This window comes from Amblyraja radiata, chromosome 23 (assembly GCF_010909765.2).
Source record: "Amblyraja radiata isolate CabotCenter1 chromosome 23, sAmbRad1.1.pri, whole genome shotgun sequence".
NCBI classification, from domain to species: Eukaryota; Metazoa; Chordata; class Chondrichthyes; order Rajiformes; family Rajidae; genus Amblyraja; species Amblyraja radiata.
This window is the reverse complement of record NC_045978.1, coordinates 24,599,045-24,620,132: the sequence shown is the minus strand read 5'-3', so window position 1 is coordinate 24,620,132 and position 21,088 is coordinate 24,599,045. Positions and strand designations below refer to the sequence as shown.

The window sequence follows — 21,088 nt, the reverse complement described above, 5'->3', positions numbered from 1 at the left end:
CACAGGCTCGGTACTTACCCTGGCTGTGGAACGAAGAGGTTGCAAAAGCAACAAGCTCCAGACATCAGGAATAGATCGGGTAGATGCACAGAGTCTGTTGCCCAGAGTAGGGGAATCGAGAACCAAAGGTTTAAGGTTAGGGAGGAAAGATTTAATAGGAACCTGTGCTGATGTTTTTCTCTCTGTGCCCCTATTCTTCTACTTTGTTAACATCTCCTTGTTTCCCCACAGATAAATCTTGCTTCAACACATTGTTTAACTATGAGGACATGCATGAGATCACGCACTACTTTGCCGTCTGCCACGTTGATGCCCCTGGACACCAGGAAGCGGCTCCACCTTTCCCAACAGGGTAAGGCCGGTTTTCCCAGTTCTATCTTTCAACATTGGAACGGCTCTAGGCCATTCACGCCATCGAGCCAGTTCCTCTGATCATAGGGGTCCAGCTGATCTGCACCTTAAATTCTTCAGTTCAAACTCCTCTTCCCAACCTCGTCAATGGAAGTTGAAACCATGATCTGAACTTCTTTTGTAGAAAAATATATTTTCATTATCTACCGAATATCATGGAGGGAGGGGGGGGGGGGGGGCACAGCGGCTCAGCGGAAGAGTTGCTGCCTTACAGCACCAGAGACCCGGCCTCCATCCCGACTCCGGGTGCTCTCTACGGAGTTTGTACGTTCTCCCCGTGACCTTGTGGGTTTTCTCCGGTTTCCACCCACATTCCAAAGACGTACAGATTTGTAGGTTAATTGGCTTTGATAAAATTGTAAATTGTCCCTGGTGAGTAGGATAGTGCTAGTGTGCAGGGTGAGTGCATGATGGGCCGAAGGGCCGGTTTATTTTTTGTGTATCTCTAAACTAAACTCTACACTCTGCTCTCTAAAATTGGATTTGGAGTTTGCTGAATCCTTCGGCCATTTTGATGAACGGCCAAGTAATTGCGTATAAAGCCAGAAGCTCCCAGGTTAGCTGCTTTTACCAGAGTGGCGTAGAACTCCATGTGTACAAGGACTAGCAGGCTGTTTAACTACACGGTTATTAGCTTAGATTGCCTCAATGCAATTTTCCTGACTTGTGTTTACTTCCTCTTTGGGCTTGGCAGGTACCAGTACCCAACCATGGATGAGCTGGCTGAGATGCTGACTGCAGTTCTAACCCACTTAAAGTGAGTCCATGTGAAAATGTCCTTAAATGGAGCCCGCACCAACAGCCGTTCCATTCCCTTCTCCCCACACCCTCCACCACTTTCCGTCATATGACCTTCCTTCTGTTCCATGTCAGTGAGCGCCGGGAATACTGAAGTAGTCTGATTATCTTGCAGCATCCAAAGTGTGATTGGAATTGGAGTTGGGGCTGGGGCCTACATCCTTACCAGATTTGCGGTGAGTATCTGACCAATCCTGATTTGGAGCAATGTGTTCAGTTTTGGTCACCGTGCTACAGGAAAGACGGTGCTAAGCTGGGAAGAGTGCAGAGATGATGTTGCCAGTACTTGAGCGCCTGAGCTATAGGGAAAGGTTGGGCAGTCTAGGACTATTCCTTGGGGCACAGGAGGTTGAGCGGTGATCTTATAGAGGAGTAAAAAAATCATGAGGGGAATAGATAAGGTAGATGCGCAGTCTTTTACCCAGAGTGAGAGAATCACAAACCAGAGAATATAGGTTTACGGTGAGTGGGGCAAGATTTAATAGGAACCTGAGGGGCAACTTTTTGAGTGGTGGGTATTTGGAATGAGCGGCCAGAGGAGTAGTTGAGGTGGGTACTATAACAACATTTAAAAGACATTTGGACAGGTACATGGATAGGACAGGTTTAGAGGGATATGGGCCAAAGAGGGGGCAGGTGGGTCTTGTGTAGATGGGGCATGTTGGTTGGTTGGCATGTGCAGGGTCTGTTTCCATGCTCTATGTCTCTACAACTAATCCGGTGCAACATTTGCCGGTGCAACTTTTGTTATGTTTTGATGGCATGTTTGTATCACTTGTGGCGAAGTTATTCTATTACCATGGCTTGCAGTTTAGATTCTTGCACTAATGGGTTAAAATGCCTCTCTGGCAGCTGGGGAAATTAAATTGTTAAAGAAATCTAAATTGCAGAGCTAATTTCAATGCTTGGTGACCATGAAATTAGCAGATTGTTGTAACATAATTTGTTTGGCTCACCGAAGTTGCTCTAGGAAAGATGATTGGCCATCTCTACCTGGGCCGACTAACAAGAGACTGATGCGGTTTAGTAAATGCCATCTGTGGAAGCCTAACTGTCCAGTTGCCCAAAGATTCCTCTGCATGCCCCTTGCTCACTACTGCCCTGGTTTAGAGTAAAGGAGAGAACGTGGAAACGGCCGCTTCAGCCCACTGAGTCCACGCCGACCATCGATCACCCGCTCACACTAGTTAATAGACAATATAGACAATAGGTGCAGGAGTAGGCCATTTGGCCCTTCGAGCCAGCACCGCCATTCAATGTGATCATGGCTGATTATCCACAATCAGTACCCCGTTCCTGCCTTCTCCCCATCTTTAAGAGCCCTATCTAGCTCTCTCTTGAAAGCATCCAGAGAACCTGCCTCCACCGCCCTCTGAGGCAGAGAATTCCACAGACTCGCCACTCTCTGTGAGAAAAAGTGTTTCCTCGTCTCCGCTCTAAATGGCTTACTCCTTATTCTTAAACTGTGCCCCCTGGTTCTGGACTCCCCCAACATGTTTCCTGCCTCTAGCGTGTCCAAGCCCTTAACAATCTTATATGTTTGGGAACGGGAGGAAGCCCAGGCAGTCACGGGGAGAAAGTGCACCCGAGGTCAGTATTGAACCAGGGGCTCTGACTCTGAGGGAGCAGCTGTGCTGCTGTGCCGTTCGACCCGTTTAATGTGTGAGCCTGGATTATTGCGCAGGAGGCTCTGGAGTGGGATTTGAACCCAGAACCTCTCAAATCGGGACGAAGGGTCACGGGCGTCTCTGTGCGATGCCTCTCTGTGTATCTTGAACTGTTGCTAATGTTTAACTTCTGCCTGTTGTTCTATGCAGCTGAATCACCAAAATCTCGTTGAGGGACTTGTCCTGATCAACATTGACCCTTGCGCTAAAGGCTGGATGGACTGGGCTGCATCAAAGGTTTGTCGGATAACATTGTCATTCATTTGCCAATTTCTTTCACCTGAGGAAATTTGCAGTCTAATACTTTGCAATGTGTGATTTTATTTTTGTATACATATAAATATACATATGTGTATGTGTGTGTGTCTATGTATGCATACCGTTCAAGTGTGTGTGTGTGTGTGTGTGTGTGTATATATGTGGAGGATGTAGAAAGCGTGGTGCCTGCAGCTGATGTGGCTTTGCTGATACAGTCCTCCTACAGTAAGCAGGCTGCGAGAACAACCCTGGCCTCCAGTCATAGCCCAGGGTTCACTGCACAGCCTAACAGCAACACTGCCTGCAGCACGCGCTGTAACCGCCGGCTTCTCAGCGGCGTCGAGCTCAACGGCGCCAGCTGCAATGTTGTCAAAGCTGGGAAGGGCGCAGGGAAGGTAAAGCACAAATAGCTGGAGCAACTCAGCGGGACAGGCAGCACCTCTGGAGAGAAGGGACGGGCGACGTTTGTGGAATTCTCTGCCTCAGAGGGCGGTGGAGGCAGGTTCTCTGGATGCTTTCACGAGAGAGCTAGATAGGGCTCTTAAAATAGCAGAGTCAGGGGATATGGGGAGAAGGCAGGAACAGGGTACTGATTGGGGATGATCAGCCATCATCACCACGTTGAATGGCGGCGCTGGCTCGAAGGGCCGAATGGCCTACTCCTGCACCTATTGTCTATACGCATACCCTTCAAGTGTGTATGTATGTAATTCTTCCCTATCACTAACCGGTTTCCAGTGACTTGCACTAAAATATTTACCCTGAGCCTTGGCAGTGAGCATTGGCATTAACAGATAGCAAGTGCTGCAAGCCAGAAATAACATGAGTGAATGCTGTAAATGTTCAGCAGATCAGCCAGCGTCTGTCAGTTAATGTTTTCAGGTCTCTTGCTCTTGTGGCTTTCTTAATGGAGATATCAATAGTTCTTTGTTATCATGTTCACCAAGGTACAGTGAAATACTTTTATTGCGTACGGCTCAGTAAGGTTATTGCCAGACATATAAGTACTTCATCCCTGTTTTAAGTACAGAATGCATAGAAACAGTATGTTCATGGTAATATATTGTCACATATACTTGGGTGCAGTGCAGTTCCTTTCTTGCATTCAGTTCAGTAAATATCTGACTATACAGGGGCACAATGTGTTGGAAGGAACTGCAGATACTGGTTTACACCAAAGATAGACACAATGCTGGAGTAACTCAGTGGGTCAGGCAGCATTTCTGGGGGAAAAAAGAATAGGTGACGTTTTGGGTCGAGACCCTTCATCAGTTTAGAGTGTTAACCTGGCCACAAAGGCCTGTTGTTCTGGCGGGGACTATGTCAGTGTGTCCCCTGCCACTGCAAGCAGGGTCCCATCTGCGTGGAGCGGCGCCTGATCCACTCTTAGACTTAGAGATGCAGCGTGGAACAGGTCCTTCGGCCCACCGAGCCCTCGATATCCTTTACGGAAGCCAATTAACCCACAAACCTGTCTTGCCTTTGGAGTTTTGGAGGAAACCGGAGCACCCGGAGAAAACCCACGCAGTCACTTGGCGAGCGTACGAACTCGATACAGGCAAGAACCCGTAGTCAGGATCGAACTCTACTGCTGCACCACCGTGCCAACCCTTCTCCACTTATCCGTGTTCTCCAGAGATGCTGCCTGACCCACTGAGTTACTCCAGTACTGTGTGTCCGCAGGTGATGATATTGGCTCTTGCAGTGCTGTTCTCGATGAAGTAACTCTCCCTTTTTTTATTTCAGCTCACGGGATGGACCACCAACTTGGATGACATTGTGCTGGGTCATCACTTCAGCAGCGTGAGTTACTGCTGAACGCACTAGTTACAATCACAGTCACCATCATTGGCTTCCTTTCTCCTTGTCTAATCAATGGAGTGGTTGGCACCATGTTGCAAATTTATATTAATATGTTATAGGAGCAGAATTAGGCCATTAGGCCCATTTAATCTACTGTGCCCCATTCTCCTGACTTCTCCCCATAACCTCTGACTCCCGTACTAATCAAGAATCCGTCAACCTGCGCCTTAAAAATATCCATTGACTTGACCTCTACAGCCGTCCAATTAATTCCACAGATTCACCACCCTCTGACTAAAGACATTTCTCCACATCTCCTTTATAAAGATACGTCCTTTTATTTTGAGGCTGTGCCTTCTGGCCCTAGACTCTCCCACTAGTGGAAACATCCTCTCTGCATCCACTCTATCCAGGCCTTTCACTATTTGGTAAGTTTCAATTAAGTTCCCCCTCATCCTTCTAAACCTCAGCAAGTACCGGCCCAGTGCCGTCAAACGGCTCATCATATGTTAACCCAATCATTCCTGGGATCATGACATGAGCTCAAATTGTCCAATCAATGGTTGGTACTATGTTAAACTGCTCCTTCCATGGAACTGGGGAGCCCCAAAGCACTTGATGTCCAAAGATAAGCTGCTTTGTAAAATCGGAAGTGCTGTTTTTCGGGTTACGGAAATTTGCTTGTACAACATTCACAGATTTCTACCCTGAAATTTGAGATATGGAATGAAATTTGCTCTACCAGAATTTGAAGCGAAACAAACTAAGTAAACACACTTTTTTTCAACTCGTGTTTCTTGATAAATGTGCATATGATGGGGCTTCTTGTCATGGACAATTCTTTAGACTTTGGACTTTAGACTTTAGAGATACAGCACGGAAACAGGCCCTTCGGCCCACCGAGTACGCGCCGACCAGCGATCCCTGTACGCTAGCAATATCCTACATACTAGGGACAATTTTACCAACCTAGAAACCTGTACATCTTTGGAGTGTGGGAGGAAACCAGAGGACCTGGGGAAACCAGCGCAGGTCACGGGGAGAAGGTACAAACTCTCGTACAGACGGCACCCGTAGTCAGGATAGAACCCGGGACTCTGGCGCTGCTGTAAGGCAGCTACTCTACCGCCGTGCTGTCCAGTACGTGATGCTGCCTATTTTGCAGCAACACGTTGGGAGCTGTAATATAGACCAGCTGAAACACTCAGCAGGTCAGGCAGCATTAGTGGAAAGAAATAGTTAATGTTTTTGTGTTGAAGATTACTCAACTTCAGCCTGAAATTTTAACTCCGTTTCCTTTTCCACAGATGCTGCCTGATGTAAAAATAGAAAATGCTGAAAGTGCTATTCTGTTTTTACTTGGGGTTGCTGACATCTGCAGTTTTTATTAATTTTCATTTGTTGCTGCTTTTGCTGACGTGTAATCAAAGGTTGCTGTGTTTCTCTGGAGAAATAGAATGGGTGGCGTTTCGGGTCAGGACCCTTCTTCAGACTGAAAGAAGAGGGTGGGGGGGGGGGGGAGAAATTAACTGGAGATGAGAAGACCAGAACAAATCAGGGCCGGCAACTGAAGAAGGGTTTCGGCCCAAAACGTTGCCTATTTCCTTCGCTCCATAGATGCTGCCTCACCCGCTGAGTTTCTGCAGCATTTTTGTCTACCGGCAACAGATGCTCTCAGGAAGGGTGGAGCCCACAATGGCCCATTGTTGTCTGGGGAAGATGTGATAACGAGCGGGATACAAGGATGCGAACAGGGGAACTGGTAGGACGATTAGGGTGGGGGAGGGGGGAGAGAGGTGAGGGGAGGGAATGCAGGAGTTGCCTGAAATGAGAGAAATCAATATTCATACGCAGAGTAAGATCCTATTTTTAAAAACTAATTGAGGTCAATGCTACATCATCTGTAGTCACAAGAGACTGTAGATCGTGAAATCTTGAGCAAAATACAAAATGCTGGAGGAACCCGGCAGGTCATGCGGCATCTGTAGAGGGAATAGATGGGTGACATTTCGGGTCAGGACCCTTCTTCAGATCGATTGGAGTAGAGAGGAGAAGGCTGGAAAAGAGAGTCGGAGGGGGCTGGGAAAGAGAGGAGCACGAGCTATTTAACCCCCTCTCCCTTGTATCCACCTATCACTTGTCTGATTTTGTCCGGCCCCCACCTCTCTTTTCCAGTTTTCTCTCCCATAGTCTAGTCTGTCTGAGGAAGGGTCGCGACCCAAAACGTTTTATCCAAAGACGTACGGGTTTGTGGGTTAATAGGCTGCTGTAAATTGTAAATACAATTCACAAGTGCGTTTAGGATAGGGCTAGTGTACGGGGTACTGCTGGTCGGCACGGACCCAGTGGGCCGAAGGGCCTGTTTCCGCGCTGTATGTCGAAAGTCTAAATCAGCTCTATCTGCCAACAATGGTCAATGTACCACCTGCAGAATTTTAGTGTGCGCACACTAATGTTAAGTCTAACAAACGGCTAATGTTAAGTCTAATTTCTGCAGGAATGCCGGGCTGTGATTGTAATAATCTTTGTCACTGATTAACTATGGTGAGGAGAGTTAAGCTGTGTGTCCATTTTAATGACTGCCTCTGTATATTTGTTCTACCGAAACCACTGCCACATGCAGGACGAGCTGGAAAATAACCTGGAGCTGATCCAGACCTATCGACTCCACATCGCCCAGGATATCAACCAGGAAAACCTGCATCTCTTCGTCAACGCATACAACAGGTACAGATGCATTTATGAATAAATTGTGGCCACCTTTAAAGATACAGTGTGGAAACAGGCCGTTCGGCCCACTGCTTCTGCGCCGACCAGAGATCGCCCCGTACACTAGCACTATCCAAACCACTAGGGGTAACTTGCAATTTTTACCAAAGCCAATTAACCAACAAACCTCTACATGTTTGGAGTGTGGGAGAAAACCGGAGCGCCTGGGGAAAACCCGTGGCGGTCACAGGGAGAACGTACAAACTCCTACAGACAGCACCCGTATTCAAGATCGAACCTGTCAATCTGGCATTGTAAGGCAGCAGCAACTGTACCGATGCACCACTGTGTCGCACCTAAATTTGTTATTGAAAACCATGTAATCTGGAAGAGTAGGTGGCACAGTGGCGCAGATGTAGGGTCGCTGCCTGACAGCGCCAGAGTCCTGGGTTCGATCCTGACTACGCTGCTGTCTGTGCAGAGTTTGTACGTTCTCCCTGTGACCATATGGATTTTCTCTGGCTGTTCTGGTTTCCTCCCACATCCTGTTGACATTCGGGTTTGTAGGTTAATTAGCTTCTGTGAATTACTCCCAGTGTGTCGGATGTGAAACTGGGATAATGTAGAACTAGATGATCGGTGGTCGGCGCAGGCTCAGTGAATCAAAGGGCCTATTTTCGCACTGTATCTCCAAAATAAATAGAATTTTGTTTCAAAATCATAGCTATCTATTTTAACACCCCCTCCCATTTCCATACTGACCTTCCTGTCCTTGGCCTCCTCTGTTGCTGGAGTGAGGCCACACGCAAACGGGAGGAACAGCACCCTGTATACCACTTGGGTAGCTTACAACTCAACGGTATGAACATTGAATTCTCCAATTTCAATGTACTAACAAACAAACACCCACTTCCCCCTTTTTTCCCCCTTCCCTCCCTTCCAGTTGCCTCACCTGGATATGCACCTATTTCTCCCACAATTCTACATTGTAATGGAAAAAGTAAAAGTTATATTTTTGATTTTTGGCAGGATTATGCCGAAGATAGTTACTTGAGTTTATTATTGTCAAGTGTACCAAGGTACAGTGAAAAGTTTCTTTGTCGAGTGCTATCCAGTGTGATGGTCTAGGTTGTATCCATGTCTCTGCAATTTCTTGTGGTTTTGGATGGAGCTCATCCCAGACTGTGATGCATCCCGATTTATTTATTTGTGCATGGGAATCGGGTGTCACATCTGTATTTTTTGATTATCCCTCGTAAACCCTTGGAATGAGTGAAAGGACAAGCTTTTTTAAGTGGCAGTTCCGTCTCAATAACAGAGCTGACTTTAGAGTCTTGTAAAATCCAGACTGGGTAAAGATGACTTGAAGGACATTAGTGAACCAGTTTGGTTTTTATGACAGCCCTGTTGTTTTATGGCCATCCTTAATAGGGTTTGCTTTTTTGTAAAGGCCACGATGGGATTCATAGTTGTTAAGTACTTTAGTTACAAATCCAGTAACGTAACCACCAAGGGCACAGCGATAAGGTGGGAGGGGGGGGGGGGGGAGATTTAATGGAGATGTGCAGGGCAAGTCCTTTAGAACGAGAGTGGTGAGGGCCTGGAACACCAGGGGAGTGCTGGAGGCAGGTGGTGTTTAAGAGGATTTTGGATAGGCACATGGAAGTGCAGGAAATAGAGGGATATGGATCATGTACTGGCAGATGTACTGGGACTGGTTTAACTGGGCATCATGTTTGGCACGGGCATTGTGGGGTAAAATGCCCATTCCTGTACTGTACTGTTCTATGATCTTTGAAACCTGCTGCTAGTATCTGAAATGTAAAGACAAGGCAAGACTCTGCTGAATAGCCAGCACCCTTAAATTACACAGGAAGTTACAGTATATGTGAAATGCAACGTGTAGAATCAGAAGACACAAAAGCTGGAATAACACAGACCCTTCTTCCGACTTGAGAGCCAGGGGAAAGGGAAACGAGAGAATGACTGTTATAGAGAGATATAGAATAAATGAATGAAAGACGGGTCTCAACCCAAAAGGTTACCTATTCATATTCTACAGAGATGCTGCCTGACCCGCCAAGTTATTCCAGATTTTTGTGTCTATCTTCGGTTTAAACCAACATCTGCAGTTCCTTCCTACGCATTGCGTAGAATCAGTCCTGTTGCAAAAAATCACCTATCCATGTTCTCCAGATATGCTGTGTGACCTGCTCAGTTTCCACTATCTTCATCCCATTCTCTTCAGAAGGTAGACAAAAGTGCTGGAGAAACTCTGCGAGTGCGGCAGCATCTATGGAGCGAAGGAAATAGGCAACGTTTCGGGCCGAAACCCTTCTTCAGACCCAATCTCTTCATCTGTTCAGCAATGGAAACAAAAGACTGAAATACCACGGACAAAAGTCAATGAGACCATGAGTGTGATGCACCTGTCCCACTTAGGCGATATATTTTTTTAGGCGACTACAGGCGATTAGGCTGTCGCCACGTGATTGCCGGGGTGTCGCCACGTGATTGCCGGGGTGACGCCTGTACGGTCGTGTGTAGTCTCCTCAGTCGCCCAATGAATCGTAGTGTTTTTCTGGTCGCCGCTGGATTTTGAAATGTTCAAAACTTTTCGGCGACAGTCGGCTTGTTGTAGGTTGTCGCTGGTGCAGACTTCGGTGAATTCCATTGGCGACCACCTACGCCAAACGGCGACTGAATTGTCTTATCTTGTCGTAGCTTGTTGTAGGTGGACGTCCTAATGGGTCGCCGGTTGTCGGTAGCTTGCCGTAGCTGGACGTCGACTAGGTGGTAGGTTGTTGTAGACATTGTCATAGAGGGGTCCAGTCGCCGTTTTTTCGTCGACCTGCTACAACTATGACAGTCGCTGAAAAAAATCGCCTAACTGGGACAGGGCAATAAAAATCCACAACTAAACCAGTACTTGAAGGCTTGAGCTATAGGGAGACGTTGAGCAGGTGGCCCCGCCGGCTGGGTCCCCACCTTGTTATGCCCGGTAGGGGTCCCCCCTCGCACTCGGCTGAGCAGGTCCTTCCTCGCTCTCGGCTCATTGGCGTTGGGATGAAGACTTTGGAAACACGATCCACTCAACCACCTAGTGACAACATCCAGCAACCACACACGTGGCCAGACAGAGAAATGTTGTAGTAATTTGCAATGGTGAAGTCTGACCCAAATACTGTGGCGACAGGAAGGAGTGGGTTGCAGGTGCTAAATGCAAGCCTCATACAAACTATATATAGTTGTTTATTTACAATAGCCATGCAATAATTTACCGACATTATTTTTCCTTTTTTGTAGTCGCAGAGACCTGGAAATTGAAAGACCAATTATTGGTATTAATGAAACCACGGTTAAAACGCTGCAGTGAGTATTTTTTATCTTCTAAGAAGGCATGTCAATACCAGGATCTGCTCTTCAATGTACATGCTAATTCCTCACCACTGCCTTGAAAGCTGCCTATATTGGGGATACCCTGCAATCATGTTGAATCTTTTCCTATTGTATTGTGCACTGTAGACCTCATTGATTCATAGTCATGCAACACAGGAACAGGCCCTTCGGCCCACCATGTCCATACTGACCCCATTGGCCATCTACACTGGTCCCATTTGTCTGCATTGGAATCATATCCCTTTAAGTCTTGCCTATTTACATTTTTTCCTCATCTCAGTCCTAAATGGCCTACCCTTATTCTTAGACTGTGACCCCTGGTTCTGGACTCCCCCAACATCGGGAACATTTTTCCTGCATCTAGCCTGTCCAATCCTTTAAGAATTTTATATGTTTCTATGATCCCCTTTCATCCTAAATTCCAATGAATACAAGCCCAGTCGATCCATTCTTTGCACTATTGCTAATATGGGGCGATCGCTGGTTGGCGCTGACTTGGTGGGCCGAAGGGCCTGTTTCCGCACTATCTAATGTCTAAAGTTTTGCTCTATCTAGTGCACTTTAGTTTAACTGGATTGTATTCATGTATGTACACGTGATAATAATAAGCCTAAACCATATTGAAAGACAGAGTGCATGTGGCATATGTGCCTGCTAAACAGGTGTGCCTCCGGAAGGTTTTCACAGTGTAACAAATAGCTTTGCAACCCCAGTTTTCCATTTACACCTGTTGGTGATTAATGTTTATGTAATGACATTCTGTTCACATCAAACCTCTTGATGTTGAAACAGGTTTCCCATCCGTTTGATCATGAGCTCCATTTTGTTTTTCCAGTCTTGTGGTGTTGTCTCGCCTCTTAAAGCTTTGCTTTCAATCACAATGATAGAGTTATACAGTCGAACAGCACACTAACAGGCCCTTCGGCCCAACTCATCCATTCCGACCGAGATGTCCCATGTTTACCCACGTTTCATCCATGTCCCTCGACACATTTCCTGAAAATTGAATTGAAATGTTCTTTTTCTCTCCACTGTAATAAGAGAGACTTATTTAGAGATATTCTTCAGATAATTCTTAAGATGAAGCGGGCCCTTCGGCCCACTAGAAACCACCCCGTACACAATTTACAATTTAACCAAGGCCAAAACTGTATTTTTGGAGTGTGGGAGGAAACTCAACCACCCAAAGAAAACCCACGCAGGTCACGGGGAGAACGTACATACTCCGTCCAGACAGCACCCGTCAGGATTGAACCTGAGTGTCTGGCGCAGTAAGGCAGCAACTCCTCTACTGCTGCGCCAATGTTCACTTTACATGGTACACCCCCCCCCCCTTCCCATTTTGTGCTTAGTCTCCTCGTTCTCAAGTCATTAAACAACAAAATTCCCATGATTTGAACATCTGGTGTTAGCGTTTGTGCACTAGGATTGAATCGGGGAACTCAGACTGAACCTTTTTCTTCACTCAGGTGCTCTGCCTTGTTGGTTGTTGGTGACACCTCTCCCGCCGTGGATGCTGTGGTATGTGACATGGCAGCTACATTCTTTGGTCCGACGTTTGAAATGAATTATGTTATTGGCAGGAGAGGGGAGATGATGGTGCAAGGTGCAGGATAAGCAGCAAGCCTAGTCTAGAGGAGATGGACACAAAGTGCTGGTGTAACTCGACGGGCCAGGCAACATCTCTGGAGAACATGGACAGGTGACGTTTCAGGGTCAGGACTCTTCTTCAGACCTGAATCTGAGTAGAGTTAGCGTGGCACGCTGGTCAGCGGTACAGGGCCAGAGACCTGGGTTCGATCCTGACTATGGGTGCTGTCTGTACGGAGTTTGTACGTTCTCCCCGTGATCGCGCTGATTTTCTCCGGGAGCTTCGGTTTCCTCCCATGCTCCAAAGACGTACAAGTTTGTAGGCTAATAGACTTTGGTAAAAATTGTAATTTGTCCTTAGTGTGTCAGATAGTGCTAGTGTACGGGGTGATCGCTGGTGTGCACGGACTCCGTGGGCCAGAGGGCCTGTTTCCGCGCTGCATCTCCAAATTCTACAGTAAAGTCTGCAGCGTCTGAGGAAGGGTCCCGACCCGAAACGTCACCTGTCCATGTTCTCCAGAGATGCTGCCTGACCCGCTGAGTTCCTCCAGCACTTTGTGTCTATTATTGGTATAGACCAGCATCTGCAGCTGGTTTTCATTACATAGAGAGGAGCGTAGTTTTTATACCAGAAGGCTATAAAGTATGTAAATGCAAAATTAGATGCAGCTTGATATTAATTTGCTGAGGTGTGCAATCAGTTGTAATTTGACCTAAAACTGGTTGAGCTGTGTACCTACAACGGCAGAGGAACATGGCAATAACATCTAGAGAAGCAGGAACAGCTAGTGTTTGAGTCACCAGTGTGTAACGTGACCTTGACCAGTGCTTATTTCGCGTATGTAGGGCCTATTTTGAGCTCGATGAGATGTGTTTGTGAAACCTGATTTTAAATACATTCGTGACTTGCTAACGTTGTCCAACATTGCCCATTTGGCTCCAGGTCGAGTGTAATTCCAGGCTAAACCCAACAAACACGACACTACTGAAGGTGAGTCTACCTTCCTGAGTTAACTGGTGCTTTCTGTTCTATGTAAGTGTGGCCTTTGCTCCAAGCCTACTCCCCGATCACCAGGAATGCAAATCCAGCTAACTTGAGCCAAACTGCCAGGCCCAAGCTTATCATTGGACCTCTCCTGGGCCAAACCAGGCCGAGATAGAGTGGATGTGGAGAGGATGTTTCCAGTAGTGGAGAAATCACAAACCTGTCAATCTCTGCTTTAAAAATACCCAATGACTTGGCTTCCACCACCATCTGTGGCAATGAATTCCACAGATTCACCACTCTCCGGCTATAGGAATTCCCCCTCGTGTCCATTTTAAAGGTGTGGCCTTTTATCCTGAGGCTGTGCCCTCTGGTCCTAGACTCTCCCACTAGTGGAAACATCCTCTCCACATCCACTCTATCCAGGCCTTTCACTATTCGGTAAGTTTCAATGAGGTCTCCCCTCATCTTTCTTAACCCCAACATGTACAGGCCCTGTGCCGTCAAACGCTCATCATACGTTATGGGAATTAGAGGGTTATTCCTATGGCATCCATGTTAAAGATGTAGCTGTCTAATCTATCCTGTGGCCTGTATGTGCCGTATCTGCAGCAATAGATTACAAATTGATTCTGGATGTCCCTGATTTGAAGAAATAGGAATGTTAATTATCCTTCAGGAATTAAACTGCAGTGAGCTCTAACCAGTGCTAAAGTTTAATAGACTAGTCTGTATTGCTTCCAGCCTGCTAAGAAAATTTGAAGCACGTTCTCCTTCTACATTTGGGAGAGGTTGAGCAGGCTTGGTGCGCAGAAGGATGAGGGGTGATCTTATAGAGATGTACAAAATCACGAGAGGAATAGCTCGGGTAAACTATTGCACAGAGTAAGGGAATCAAAAATCAGAGGACATAGGTTTAAGGTGAGGGGGGAAAGATGTATTCAAGGAAAATATTGAGATGTACAGAGTCTCTAGCCCAGAGTAGGTGAATCGAGGACGAAGGTGAAGGGGAAAAGATTTACTGAGGGGTAACTTTTTCACACAAAGGGTGGTGAGTGCATGGAACGAGCTGCCGGAGGAGGTAGTCGAAACAGATACTATCGCAACATTTAAGAAACAGTTAGACAGATACATGGATCGGTCGGGTTTGGAGAGATATTGGCCAAAAGCAGACAGGTGGGACTAGTGTAGATGGGACATGTCGGCCGGTGTGGGCAAGTTGGGCTGGAGGGCATGTTTCCACTCTGTAAGACTCTGATTATAACTTAATCTTCCTTGGCAGATGGCAGATTGCGGAGGTCTACCACAGGTTGTCCAGGTAAGCAGAATCAGTGTTGCTTCTTGACTGTCTTTGCTGACATTGGATTTTAATTCCTTGGACTTGCCTCACTTTGTTTGGGACAGATATCCACTGCCAACAAAAGGGCACAAAATGCTGGAGTTACTCAGTGGGTCAGACAATATCTCTGGAGAACATGGATAGGTGAGACCCTTCCTCAATCTGCAATCATTCCTTACACGGTCTACTACAATCAATACCCCTATAATCAGACTGAAGAAGGGTCTCAACCCAAAACGTCACCTGCTCTTGTTCTCCAGAGATACTGCTTGAACTAAGTTTAGTTTAGAGATACAGCGTGGAAAAAGGCCCTTCGGCCCGCCGAGTCTGTGCCAACCAGCAATCCCCGCACAATAACACTATCCTACATACACTAGGGACAATTAATAATTTTACCAAAGCCAAATAACCTACAAACCTGTGCATCTTTCGAGTGTGTGAGGAAACCGGAGCAACCGGAGAAAAACCCACACAGGTCACAGGAAAAACGTACTGGGAGAACGTACAAACTCCGTACAGACAGCATCCGTAGTCGGGATCTCTGGCACTGTAAGGCAGCAACTCTACCACGGCACCACCGTGCCTTCCTAACAAAGAGATATTTTGCTGAGTTGCTCCAGTTTTTTGTGTCCTTTTTAGTGTTAACCAGCATTGGTGGTTCTTTATTTCTACATATCTACTCTCCGCAGCTTGTTGCATCTCCCAGTGTTTACGTTGCTCAGGCTATGTCCAAAACTCTTCTAGCTCCTTGTTTTTGAGAATAAGACATTTGGAAGAGTGGAAGTCGTTATAGCAGCCAGTATTAAAACTAATATTTCGCCCCACATCATTTTTCTTAATTCCTTCACATTTTTTTTTCCTCCATTTGCCTTCTCTGATTTCCTAATTGCTGATGGGATTTAGTTCAATTTCCCCCATTTAGCCAGTCAGATACAGTTACCCATCACTGATGTAGCCAGTGTGTAGGTATGAGCTACTGAGTGCCACCTTGCCCAAGTTCCTGCTGTCTTTAGTGGCGAGATCACAGTTATTCGGAGAGCTATCAGGAGTTGGGGCCCTTCGGCCTACCAAGTCCACGCTGACCATCGATAACCATTCACACCAGTTCTATGTTATCCCACTTTCGCATCCACTCCCTACACACTCGAGACAATCTAGAGGGCCAATTAACCTACAAACCCTTTCATCCTTGGAATGTGGGAGGAAACTGGACCCAGTTCGCAACCAAACTAGTGATGGTAGATGGCTGTTTGGCGTGGACTTGGTAGGCCGAAAGGCCTGTTTCCTTGCTGTATCTCTAAACTCAAACTAATGGTAGATCGGCCATGATTGAATGGTGGGGTAGACTCAATGGGCCGAATGGCCTAATGCTGCTCCTATGACATGAACTTTATAATAAATATCTGTGTTTACCTCCTAGCCTGGCAAGCTGACCGAAGCCTTCAAATACTTTGTGCAGGGAATGGGCTACAGTAAGTATCACCTCTTGAACCTTTCTTACTGCAGTGATTATTTTTCCAACGGCTTGTTTCTCAAGACTTGGCTTTAGCAACTGTATCATTTAATGATAGCGTTCTCCTTCTCCTTGTCACCTCAGCACAGTGCTTGATTTAGTGGAAGGATTCTGGAATAGACCCCAAACAGTTGGGCAGCTTGTGTTTCATTGCAGCCAGCTTGACATGCTCCCTGCATGGGTCCCTTGATGCGATATAGCAACGTAGCCAGCAGAGAGCTGTGTTTATATTCTGATGGTGCCCCAGTGCAGTAAGAATCACTTAGACTAATTAATCTGGGATCAGCATGTGTTTAGCTTTTCTGGTTCTGACCATCTTTGCAAAGTAAACCTCATCCCCATATTCTTGGAGCATTATCTGGTATTGTTAGTGTGGCAGTTTTTGCTGAATGATTGAATGGCGAAATGACAGTGAGAATCTTTCATATTTGCAGATGAATTTGACTGGTGAAACACTGTCGTTGCTTGGAATCATAATCTCTTGAAATTGCAGGGGATTTAAAGCATCGCACAGCTTTCTCTCATCTTTCTTCTCTTTCCATCACCACAACTTGCTTTTTTTTTCTCTCTCAATGTATCCAGCTGCTGCTTGAAGGATCAGCCACACTCTAATGGAAATTTCTTCTGATTTCTTCTCAGATTTATTTGTGATCTGTTGCCTTTAGATTCTGCAATGTGGACACTCCCATCTCTATTGCCACCCTATCAAGCTACCTCGTGTTCTGTTTGTTACCCCTCACTACCAACCCACCATTTTCAGTCTGTCATCGTGGTTCTGTCTGCAATCAACCTCATCAATCATTCTAGTTTATTGTCAAGTGTACTGTGGTACAGTGAAAAGATTTTGTGCGTGCTATCCAGTCAGCGGAAAGACTATACGTGATCACAGTCGTGCCATCCAGAGTTTACAGATGCGGGATAAAGGGAATAACGTTTAGTGATTAAAGATAGTCTGAGGGTCTCCAATGAGGTAGGTGGGAGGTCCGGACTGCTCTCTCGTTGGTGATCGGATGATTTGACGAGAGGGCCAATGTGTAAAGGAGATGCGTGAGGCAGGGGTGGTGATGGACACAGATATGATAGTAGTGTCTAAAAGGCTTCTCAGTAGGTACAGGATATGGAGGGATATGGATCACACGCAGGGAGAGGAGGTTAGTTTAACTTGGCATCATGTTCGGCATGGATATTGTTGGCCGAAGGGCCTACTCCTGTATTGTACCTATGTGGTTTATGTACTGGCACAGCTCGCCTTTAATGTTTAAGGGCAGTAATGGATGGAGCAATAACTGCTGGCTTTGTCAACAATGTCCACAACCTGAATAATGAATAAAATGAAAGAAAATTGGAACGTCTTGTTGGACATCTTAGTATCTTCTATCCTTGAAAGGAAAGCCGACACAGTTGTGCAGTGGTAGAGTTGCTGGCTCACAGCACCAGATACCCGGGTTCGATCCTGACTACGGATGCTGTCTGTATGGAGTTTGTACGTTCTCCCCGTGACCATGTGGGTTTTCTCTGGTTGCTCTGGTTTCCTCCCACACTCCAAAGACGTACAGATTTGTAGGTTAATTGGCTTTGGTAAAAACAAAAATTGTAAATTGTCCCTAGTGTGTAGGATAGTGCTAGTGTACGGGGTGATTGTTGGTCGGCGCGGACTCGGTGGGCCGAAGAGCCTGTTTCTGCACTCTATCTCTAAAGCTTAAAGTAAAGTCTAAAGGAAAGCAGTGTAGTCTTACCAGACTTCCAAATTTGGTCACATAAAAAATGCCAATTTAACATTTCCATTGTTTTAATTTGTTTCCTTTCATCTTCATCTGCGTCTCTCTCCCTCGCCCTCTTTCTCTTCATCCCCTCTCCCTCAAACGCAACAATGCTATTCATCTTGGGTTGCGCTGCACCAATTAAAGGCGGCAGTCACCAGAATGCAGAGGTTGGGGGAAAAAGATTTCAAGAGATTAAGATTAGATGGGTAACTTTCCCTTGGTTTGGAGAGTCTAACACTGGAAAAATAGTCTTAAAAACTTTGGTAGTGAATTTAGGAAACAGTTCTCCAGTATTCTGCTTGGAGAAATGTGGAACTCTCTCCCACAAGCAGCAGTGTGCTCTAGGTCAGTTAGTTTAAATACATGATTGATAGATCTTAATCAAAGTGCAGGGTGCAGGTCCACTAACCAATTGTTGGCCCCCTTGTTTCCAGAGCCTTTCTGGATTATCTGCCTTGCTGGACCAATAGAGGTCACGGGCTCCGAGAGGAATCGAACGGTCAGCCGAGGGCCCGAGATACCGACCCGCAAAGTCGGCTTCAGTGGTCGGCCATGGGAACGGCTCTGCCGGCTCCTGCTCGGCAGGAGTTCCAGAGCCTCGGCTGCACGGGACAAATTCCACCCGCCGCGGAAGCCCAGATCGGCTGCCTCACCCGGCCTCGGCGTCACATTTTCGGGGGGGGGGGGGGGGCTTCCATGAGAGATTTTGTGCACTCTTGTAAATTTGTCCAGATTAAAGGAGGGGCTGGACGGCCAGTTGCCGTAAAAATTGTTGGTGGACCTGTATTAGGGATAGGAGGGAGAAGTGGGTGACTGGAGTTGGTTCATGAATAAACCAGACCATGAGGGTTAATTAATCTTCTGCTCCTCGTTCCTTGGCCAGCTAAATTTGTAACTTGAGTTTAGAGGCTGATTAGTGCTTGTGTTGTTTTTCACTGGAATGGAAACTGCATTAGTTCTGAGTGATGAATTTTGCCGCAATAGTGGTTGTGTAGAGGAAACCAGTGTGGAACACTGCCCTCGTCTCTCTATCTGGCCCCAGAGTGCAAGAAATTGTGTCGATGCAACCGTTTTATATTGAGAGAGGGGGGGAAATTTCTTAAAGACGTGCTCAAAATTCACGAAGGAGGTTAAGGCCAAATGGAACATGTAGTTGGGTCTGGATTAATGTGTAGTCACAGTTTTACTTCAATTGTGCAGTGTTGCAACTCCAGCGGGCGAAGTGCTGAACTAACCGTCCGATTGCTCTTGTTTGCAGTGTTTCGCACTAATTGTGAGTATTGCAAGTATGGAGTTGGAATGCATGCATGCTCTGGGAATCGCGGTCTCTGGTCAATGGTGCCACCAGCCCTGGGTTTCCTTGGACGACAGCTCTTGGACAGAAAATAGGAAAATTCAAGCTTTGAATGAAAATAGGATTTAACTTGAAGTAGGAAGAGCCCCATGCTGCATATGAGTTTAGAGGTACAGCGCGGAAACAGGCCCTTCGGCCCATTGACTCCACGCTGACCGTCGATCACCCGTACAACAGTTTTATGTCCTACACACCAGGGGCAGTTTATTTTTACAGAAGCCAATTGTGATTGCATGGTCAAGAAGGAACTGCAGATGCTGGAAAATCGAAGGTAGACAAAATTGCTGGAGAATTCAGACTGAAGAAGGGTTTCGGCTCGAAACGTTGGCAATTTCCTTCGCTCCATAGATGCTGCCGTACTCGCTGAGTTTCTCCAGCAATTTTGTCTACCTGTGATTGCATGGGTTTTCTTCGAGTGCTCCAGTTCCCTCCCACCTCTGAAAGACGTGGGGGTTTGTAGGGTAATTGGCCTCTGTAAATTGCCACTAGTGTACTGGACAGGGAGTGGATGTGAAAGTGAGGTAACATAGAATCAGTGGAAACAGGTCACCAATGGTCGGCGCGGACTCGGTGGGCCAAAGGGTCCATTTCCATGCTGTATCAGTAAACTAACCTAAACTTCACATCCAATTGATGTGACACATACCGCACGTAACCCCCAATGGCCAAATTAATTCACTTTTTCATGGTCTCTTGGCTGATTTACCTCATTTCCCTATTGTCACTGATTCAGAATGCCTCGTGAGTAATTGGTTAATGGAAGTTTCAGATTTTTTTATTGCACAAATTTGAAGGTGGCAAATGCAGTTGTAGCATTAAGAACGGGAATGGAAGTATTCTAAAGGGAATAGATTGCAGGCTTTAGGAGTGGGATTCACTTAGTTGGAGCTACTTAGAACTCTTGTTTCCTTTGGCTGGTGCAATGGTAGAGTTGCTGCCTTACAGTGCCAGAGACCCGGGTTGAATCCTAACAACATGTGCCGTTTGGAGTTTGCACGATCTCCCCATGACTGCGTGGGTTTTCTTTTTTTTTTTCTTTTTTTATTATTTTTATTAGAAGTACGGTAAATTACAATAATACACAACACATATATCTTAATACATTTTTTGTACCGCTTCATTTTTTTGAGCTTTAAGAAAAAGATAGAAGTAAGGAAAGTAAAGAAAGTGCGCAAGAGTCGTGAAGTGCAAGAGAGTGTTGGGAAAAGAAAGCCCCTTAGAAAAGAAGTTAGAGAAGGAAGTAAAGTAAGAAAGTAGACCCTAGAAAAGAAAGAAAAAGAAAGTAGGAACAATCGCTCTATTATAACATTAAACTCCGCAGAAAGGGGACTACCAACCAAGTCTGTTTTTGTTGTTTTACCTCCCATTGCCAGGTCCTGATACCATTTATTTATTTATTTATTTTTAAAATTACTATTGCACCTCATGCTTGTAATAGGTCCTGCATGGGTTTTCTCCGGGGTTTTTTCCAGTTTCCTCCCACACTCCAATGACGTGCA

At 46.1% G+C, this 21,088-nt stretch overlaps 1 protein-coding gene across 8 annotated transcripts in view; it reads left to right on the top strand.

Moving 5' to 3' along the window:
• LOC116986370 (protein NDRG3-like) overlaps positions 1 to 21,088 on the top strand; it is a 73,638-nt gene that overhangs the window by 40,269 nt on the left and 12,281 nt on the right. For 5 of the 8 annotated variants that reach the window (XM_033041837.1, XM_033041839.1, XM_033041838.1 and 2 more), the window contains 12 exons: positions 232 to 352; positions 1,106 to 1,168; positions 1,325 to 1,385; positions 3,027 to 3,113; positions 4,881 to 4,937; positions 7,561 to 7,664; positions 10,953 to 11,018; positions 12,515 to 12,566; positions 13,579 to 13,626; positions 14,903 to 14,938; positions 16,380 to 16,431; positions 19,494 to 19,508. In XM_033041837.1, the coding sequence (XP_032897728.1) occupies positions 232 to 352; positions 1,106 to 1,168; positions 1,325 to 1,385; positions 3,027 to 3,113; positions 4,881 to 4,937; positions 7,561 to 7,664; positions 10,953 to 11,018; positions 12,515 to 12,566; positions 13,579 to 13,626; positions 14,903 to 14,938; positions 16,380 to 16,431; positions 19,494 to 19,508 (762 nt within the window). The remainder of the gene's footprint in view (positions 1 to 231; positions 353 to 1,105; positions 1,169 to 1,324; positions 1,386 to 3,026; positions 3,114 to 4,880; positions 4,938 to 7,560; positions 7,665 to 10,952; positions 11,019 to 12,514; positions 12,567 to 13,578; positions 13,627 to 14,902; positions 14,939 to 16,379; positions 16,432 to 19,493; positions 19,509 to 21,088) is intronic. The other 3 variants (XM_033041841.1, XM_033041840.1, XM_033041843.1) reach the window with 1 other exon arrangement.